Source organism: Xiphias gladius, chromosome 15 (genome assembly GCF_016859285.1).
Source record: "Xiphias gladius isolate SHS-SW01 ecotype Sanya breed wild chromosome 15, ASM1685928v1, whole genome shotgun sequence".
Lineage (NCBI taxonomy): Eukaryota > Metazoa > Chordata > Actinopteri > Istiophoriformes > Xiphiidae > Xiphias > Xiphias gladius.
Window position 1 is genome coordinate 18,007,344 of NC_053414.1, and position 7,669 is coordinate 18,015,012.

Genomic DNA, 7,669 nt, shown 5'->3' on the forward strand with positions numbered 1-7,669 from the left:
TTATAAGCTGATCAATTGTTTAATATGAAAAATCTTGATCTTCAAAGCAACCTGTAGCCATATCTGTAAAATAAATCTAGGGGAGTAAAAAGCACAATACTTGCCTCTGAAATGCAGCTGAGTAGAAGTCTGAAGTAGTGAAAAATGGACTTTGTCAAGTAAAGCACCTAAAATTGTACTTCAGTGCAGTAGATGAGCAAATGTGCTTGTAACATTCTACCTCAAAAGACTTTTAAAATGTCCAAAAAGAATATACGAAATAGCCAATCATTTTTTTATTAAAATTATTCTCTATTTACTCAGGGTTTTTCTTTTGATCATAAGTACGGCCATCTCAGTTATTATAAGCTTTATATTAATCATTACTGTGGAATTATTTCTGCAGCTTGCAAATAATTTCATTCGCTCCTTGCATCTATTGAGCAACAATGGTTTGTCTGTAACTCTGACAATCAATAATCTATCAGAATAAAGAGGCATGAGTAAATATCACATTGCTATGCAATATCTATAAACTGTGGTGCGATGGCTCTAGTCTCACGGTGTTTCTGGTAATATTTGAACCAGACTAACCTCGAGATGGTGGTTACCATGTTTTAAAGTGATGTTATCATGTACTAGTAAGCTTTCATGTAGGGCCCCGGGCAGCAGTTACTCAGATATTTGTCCAGAGGGTGTGTTTGATTTTTAATCTCACTTCGTCTCTTCGTCTGTTACATACACTTTCATAAATTTCGCTTAACTTGCATTTTTTAATTCATCTTTCTCTGTATGCAGGATGGCAGAATAAAGACTGGAGACAGAATCATAGCAGTGGGTGATGAGCCCGTGGCTAGAATGTCAATGGACAAGGTACAAACACTCATACTCAGACACACACACGCCAAATGCACTTCATGGTCATCGTGATTTAATGATTTATGACTCGCCTGTCGTCTCTGTATTCAGGTGTCCAGATTGATACTCAAACACCGGGTAACTGTCAAGCTCTCCATCAGCCGGCCCAAGAGTCTCTCCTCCTCTTTCACTCTACCTCCCCCTACATCTCTTTCCTATCCCAGCTCTGTCTCTCCTGCATCCTCCCTAACTCTACCTATTTCCTCCTCCTCCTCTTCATCCCTCAATGCCTTGCAGACGTCACCCACAGGACGGTCTGATTGGCTAGGATCCGCACCCACAACCTCTGACCCCCTTAGCTGCCCAGTTATAGCTGGAAGGGAAGCCACGATAGAGATCTGTAAAGGAAATGTAGGCCTGGGCCTCAGCATTGTAGGGGGATGTGACACTCTGCTGGTATGATCACCCAAGTGACATTTGACATTAACATTTAATCTTAAACTAAATCACACACATGTAAAGTTAAACTCAGACTTTTATCAATCAATCATTTATTTTATTTTCGGTTTTTCCTCCTACCTTTTATCTGGTAGTAAAAAGCATGGTGTTCTGAAATGTTAAGTATAACAAGGCTGATTTGGTTTGGCTTGATTGTACTGTGGGTGTCTATAATAATGAGAGTGTTTTCTGATTTTTCCACTAGGGGGCAGTAGTAATCCATGAAGTAAATGATGGAGGAGCAGCACAGAGAGATGGAAGGCTGCAGGCTGGAGACCAGATATTAGAGGTATTATAGGTACACACCAACATACCATTATATATTCTATTATAGTTATGTCATAAAAACATAATGCAACTCTAAGAGTATTGCTCTATCTCGTTTTCTTTTTTTCTCAACCCAGCAACAGAGAACTATTTGTGGGCACGTGACTAAGATAAAACTTTTTGTTTGTTTGTTTTTTTACGTCACATTTGATAATTTGTTATTTGATTTTGTCTATCAAAAATTTTAAAAAAAACGGATGTAATGGATGAATGCCATGTATTTCTATTTCTTACTTTATTTCTATTTCAAATGTTTAGTTTCTCATTTCTTTATTTATATTGACCAAACACTTGAGTCAACATTTCTGTGAATGTGTTAGCGAGTCAATTAATTTTAAACTGGCAAGATGTTCTGAAACCAATGAAACGGCAGGTTAAAAATTACAAATATAAGACAATGAGATGCTGAAATGATAACATCAGCATGCAGAAGAAAAATCATGCAGATGAACAGGAAGCAGCATAAAATCGATGATCCAAAACAATAACATGCTTGTGGGTTGATGCTTTGGCCGTCAATATAGCCATTAACCATGATAAATAACTCCTTGTCATTAGCTGAGGTAAAACCCCATCTGCTGTTTGTGATTTCCAACACAAGTTACTCCACATTTCTGTTAACCCCATTCACACAACTGCACCCTGTGGCCCCCTTCTCTCACTTCCTCCCAGGTAAATGGTATAGACCTGCGGCAGGCCACTCACGATGAGGCTATTGGCGTGCTGCGGCTCGCCACCCAACGTGTTCGCCTGTGCGTCTTCAGGCACCAGGAGGCCTACAGGGAGGAGGACCTGTGGGACGTCTTCAGTGTGGAGCTCAGACCTCGGCCTGGGGAGGGTCTGGGGTTCACCACTGTGGGAAAGAGGTACAGTCATGATGCTCTTTAACAATTGACAAACCTCCAACTTGATATATTCACAGCAGGAATGCATGTCTGGCCAAATTTAGCTAAAGGTTTGATGACATGAGACATTGTAGTTCAAATCCTAGGTGTAGAAAAGCCAAAATATAATTTTCAACACACGCGGATGAATAAATAATTGTCAGCAGTTTCTGTTTCACAGCCCTGATTAAAACATGATCTAGGGTGACTTACTGAGCTTTAGATCACTGAGAATATGCCTGACAACTGAAAGCCAAACCAGTGGAGGATTTTGATGATTACATCAACAAGCAGCATTGTATTTTGAATTCAACATAAGTGTAAACACATCACCTGTCATCTCTTGCACCTTCTGAAGATGCGAAATAGGTGAGAAATTTAGTGAGCCATGCATTTGCTGAATCACGCCACTATATAAGGAAATGACTCAGCAAGTGCATGACCGATTTCTGACCTCAGATTGAATCAGAATCCACTTTTCGTTGGTAAGTTGAAGTTAGTTGCTTGAGTAGTTGAACTCTGCAGTTTCAAGAACGCTGGTGTTGCCGGAATGATGCAATGGTTTTAATTCAGCAAACCCAAGAAGAAGTTGAGTTTAGCAGGGATGGTTTATGTTAATGTTTCAGTGAAAAAGAACACTTTCCAGTCTTCTGTCAATTGGTTGGTCAAAGGCTACTCAAGTGCCCCGTAACGTCATTTTTATGGACGTGTTTTAAAATTAACCACCCTTTGTTCTCCTAATGTAAAACTCATTTTAAAATTTCAGAATATGAAAAAAGACTTTGAAGCTACCTCACATATTTGATAAGATGCAATTTTTTACTATATTGACTTTCATAAATTTGGTATTTTCATTTCTGGAGTTGATTTTTCTTAATTGTTGTTTTGAAAAAGTCTTGGGTTATTTTTGCTCTTTCATTAATTGACCCTTTAAGAGAGAAAAAAATATTTGAACCATAGCTGGATCCTTTTTTTAAGTTTTTTTGTGAAGCATGTATAATAATGAAAAATCTTTGGTAGCGACAGTACTGTAAAGTTAAACTCCCTTAATCAGAAGAGGAGACTGCTCTCGAGCTGTGAGGCCCTTACCTAGTTAGAGGTCAGGAACCCTGTAGCAACAGGGATCATTATTGTAAAAAAGAGGTGATGGCACATAATGAAATCACACACCCTTACAGCGTCCAATTATCACCATAAAGGTTATAGAGCCAGGCTATAGAGTCGCACTGCAGGGAGGACACATTATTTTTAAAGAGTTTAGGTGCAGATTTCCATGTATTTGCACAAACAAGTGTGACATTATGCAAAGCAGCAGGCTTACAGGTCACATAATTTACTTTATAGGCGTGGAACAGACACAGTTTTTGACCTCTGTTTTCTTCCAACAGCAATGACACGGGCATCTTTGTGTCAGATATCATCAGAGGAGGCGTAGCGGATTCAGATGGCAGGTTGTTGCCAGGTGACCAAATTCTGTCAATCAGTGGAGAGGATGTCCGTGCGGCGTCACAGGAACATGCACAGAAGCTTCTAGAGGTCTGGCACACTTTCACTCACACATGCAAAAAGTCTGTAAACGAGTAAGTAGTGGGTAAAAAATAGTTTGATGGATTCATTATCTTACGTGCAATGTCTCACTCTGCTCTCAGAGTTGCAGTGGAGTGGTCCACCTGGAGGTGGCTCGTTTTAAAGCTGGGGTGCAGTACTCACAGCGGAGCCAGGTAAACTGTTTCTCTTGGTTGTCCTTTGTTTAACCACTGACAATAAAGAAAATATAACAATGTATGATGTTATCAGATGTTGAATTACCTTATACTGATTTAGATATGATTTGTATTGTACTCACTGTGTCCAGACTTTCTTAAATCAGCTCACTCATTTTATTGTAGTCTGTAGTTCAACTGTTACTATTGTGCACTATTTTAACAATAGCACTTTGTGAACCTAGGAGTACTTTAAGTTGTGTTTTATCCAGAGCGAAGACTCTGACTGTTCCACCCTGACCCCCTCAAGTGGATGTGATGCCTCCCTCTGCCACCAGAGAGAGACAGATAACAAAATAGAGAACTATAGTGAGTGGTACTTATGTTCAATAGTAGAAGGAAAGAAATAAATCCTGCTTGGTATTAAAATTTAAATCGTTAAGTCTTGTCTTTCGTATGTTTAACAATTTACTTTGTGTGGGAAGTATGATGTTAATATCTTAAAGCTCATTATGCAAACATATATCTCTTTCTCCTCCCACAGCATTTCAAGACTTCCCTGAGATCAGCAAAGTAACAATACAAAAGGTAACTTACAATAATAATCAATAATTGTTTTTATGAATGTCCCATAATGTCATGAAGAAATTGAATTTCAATATTTTGATGTATATTTCAGATAGTTATAATTTGGTTGTGAGAGTTTCTGTTCTTTTTGTTGTTTTTGTTCTTCCACTTCAAATGATGAACTCCAGTTAGATACATACACACATATATATATATATATCCTTACCTGGCTGGACCCCTGGCTTTTATAACAGTGGGTGTTAATATCATGTGCAGAGTCTACCACATGATTCACTGGTATTGTCTAGCAGGGTCTATAAAGTGTGTGTGGTGTCACCACAGGGCCCATGTGACTCCCTGGGCATCAGTGTAGCAGGAGGAGTGGCCAGTCCCCATGGCAACGTACCTCTTTTTATTGCTACCATGGATACCAATGGACTGGCTGCCAAAACACAGCAATTACAGGTGGGTACTGCCCTTATATACGCGCCTGCACGTGTGTGTATTGTGTATTCATCACCTGCCCTCTGGGGACAAATATTTAGTCGCCATTAGATATCTTAAAGTTTCAGCAGTCACTTCATTATCAGTATTTTGTACATGAACGCTATACTGTAATTTCAAGACAATGGTGTATCTGATACTGATTTTACACTGTTCATCTTCATGTCAATGAGCTTCTTGAAAGATTTTTGTTGCTTTTTGTTGGGAAATTTGTAAGGAACCGGGCATCAGTTCTACTTGACAAGTGCATCAAAAGTTTTTATATTTTTATTCCTCTAACTCTATTAACATCACGACAGGCATGACAATGTGATTGCAGCAATAGGATATCAGATTAGTGTCCAACTATTTAATTGCTAACTAAGTCCATTAGGAGCTCTAAAAATATGTTTTTCTGTCTCCATATTTACACATTCGTTTGTCTTGTCTATCTGTTTGTATCTAGGTGGCAGCAAGTTCTGATGGGTGCGGCACACAGGACCTCCGTAATGTCCATGCCCAGTCATCAGGCCAACCCAGCAGCCTGCCCTGCTTTCAAAACAACCTCTGGTAACAATCAGTTTGCTGACATTCTACATGCTATTGTACTTTATGATCTTACTTCAGCTCCCTCCTGGTTTATTCACTGAATAAGGACAAGGGTAAACCCTGGTCCCCCTGACAGTAATAACGGAAATGCAGCCACTGCGTGAGAAGTATCGGAACGAATGAGCTTTTGGCCAGAATGAGCTGAGGTGTTTTGTGATTTGTGTTGTTTTCAGTTGATTGTTTTCAGTAAATTTGTTTCATCAGTATATCAGTCTTAATTCTGCTGCAACCCTTTGTGCAAAACAGGCAACCCAATAGGGGTCTCAACCCCAAGGTTGAGAAACTGTGCTCTTGAGTATGGCACTTTAGTTCTGAAAAAGGTGTCAAAAGTAATTCTGACATTCATCACATTTAAACATACAGCACATTAGAAATTCAACCTTTCTTTTCTCACCCATTATGTGTCCCGGTGAGATGAGATACTTCTTTTACAGACACACACATTCACACAAGCACACAGCAAACTTGCAGTGCGGAGCTAGTGCAACACTTGCTTTCAAAAGCACGTAGAGCAACACACATACAATGTTTTGCATTCTATTCCCGCAGTGCTCGCATGTATAAGACCGTTACTCTGGAGAGAGGCTCCTCAGGCCTGGGATTCAGCATCGTAGGAGGGTTTGGCAGCCCTCACGGAGACCTGCCAATCTACATCAAAACTGTCTTCAGCAAGGTGAGAGAATGTCCTCCAGGGAGAAATCTTTCATGGGGATCCTGGTTCAGAAATCTAATCTCAACACAACTTGGTGTTCAGTTAAACTGGCAGTTAAACAGTTTGAAGCCACTATTATGAAACTGCATAGGGCCTAGGGTTTGAAATAGCTGAAGAAATCTTAATAATAATGACAAAATAACAATTTTGGCTACTACTAATGATAACAGAATCTGTATCCTTTGACTTGAAAAAAGAATGTTGTACGATAAGTTATCTCAGTATTCAGAATTGTAAGTATAAAATGTGTTACTAAACGTAATTGTACTGCAATAATGCTATATTATTACATTATAAAGCAATTTATTATATAAAAGATATAGAATTAATCATCTAAATTACATATTAAATATAGCAAAGCATTTTATTTCAGTGTGACCAGTTGTTGACATTGACATTATTTGTCTCTGCAGGGGGCAGCCATAGAGGACGGCAGGCTGAAACGTGGAGATCAGATCATTGCTGTGAATGGACAATGCCTGGAGGGTGTGACTCACGCTGAAGCTGTGGACATCCTCAAGAAGACCAAAGGAAGCGTAGTCCTCACTGTTCTCTCCTGAGAAGTGGCTCATTATGTCCCATTTTGATTACGTCCTAGCAAAGTAGCTGTAAAGTGACGTAGCTGCTTCCTACAGAACTGCTTCAGAAAAGGCCTGAGAAGGCAAACGCGGATAGTTAAAGTGATATAGTTTTGTTTAAAAATCATAATCATAGAAGATCTGTGAGTGTAAATTTATCCGCATTTAGTTTAGCGACGCTACCTCTAACTGCAAACACAGTTTACATCCACACAATACTCATAGAAATCAAAGGTCCAAAGGCAGATCATAAAGACGCCAGTACCACAGTGACCCAACTAATAATAATATAGTATATTGTGTCTTAGTTATCCTGTAAAAGGTATTTGTAATACAGTTATGCATTGATGTGCATCATTTTCAATGTAAACACACTCACGAATAAATCATCAAACCTCTGAATCCGCTGATTGTACAATGCAATAGAAACATCTGACATGTGACATAGATTTACCCTTGTCTCTTGACTTC

At 39.1% G+C, this 7,669-nt stretch overlaps 1 protein-coding gene across 3 annotated transcripts in view; it reads left to right on the forward strand.

The window, feature by feature from the left end:
* The window catches only part of si:dkey-92j12.5 (multiple PDZ domain protein), a 35,768-nt gene extending 28,303 nt beyond the window's left edge, over nt 1–7,465 (forward strand). For all 3 annotated transcript variants that reach the window (XM_040146151.1, XM_040146153.1, XM_040146152.1), the window contains 12 exons: nt 778–852; nt 949–1,293; nt 1,541–1,624; nt 2,335–2,528; nt 3,935–4,082; nt 4,196–4,267; nt 4,522–4,618; nt 4,794–4,837; nt 5,159–5,281; nt 5,766–5,869; nt 6,458–6,581; nt 7,034–7,465. In XM_040146151.1, the coding sequence (XP_040002085.1) occupies nt 778–852; nt 949–1,293; nt 1,541–1,624; nt 2,335–2,528; nt 3,935–4,082; nt 4,196–4,267; nt 4,522–4,618; nt 4,794–4,837; nt 5,159–5,281; nt 5,766–5,869; nt 6,458–6,581; nt 7,034–7,180 (1,557 nt within the window). In that variant the 3' untranslated portion in view covers nt 7,181–7,465. The remainder of the gene's footprint in view (nt 1–777; nt 853–948; nt 1,294–1,540; nt 1,625–2,334; nt 2,529–3,934; nt 4,083–4,195; nt 4,268–4,521; nt 4,619–4,793; nt 4,838–5,158; nt 5,282–5,765; nt 5,870–6,457; nt 6,582–7,033) is intronic.
* Nucleotides 7,466–7,669: the final 204 nt, after the last annotated feature.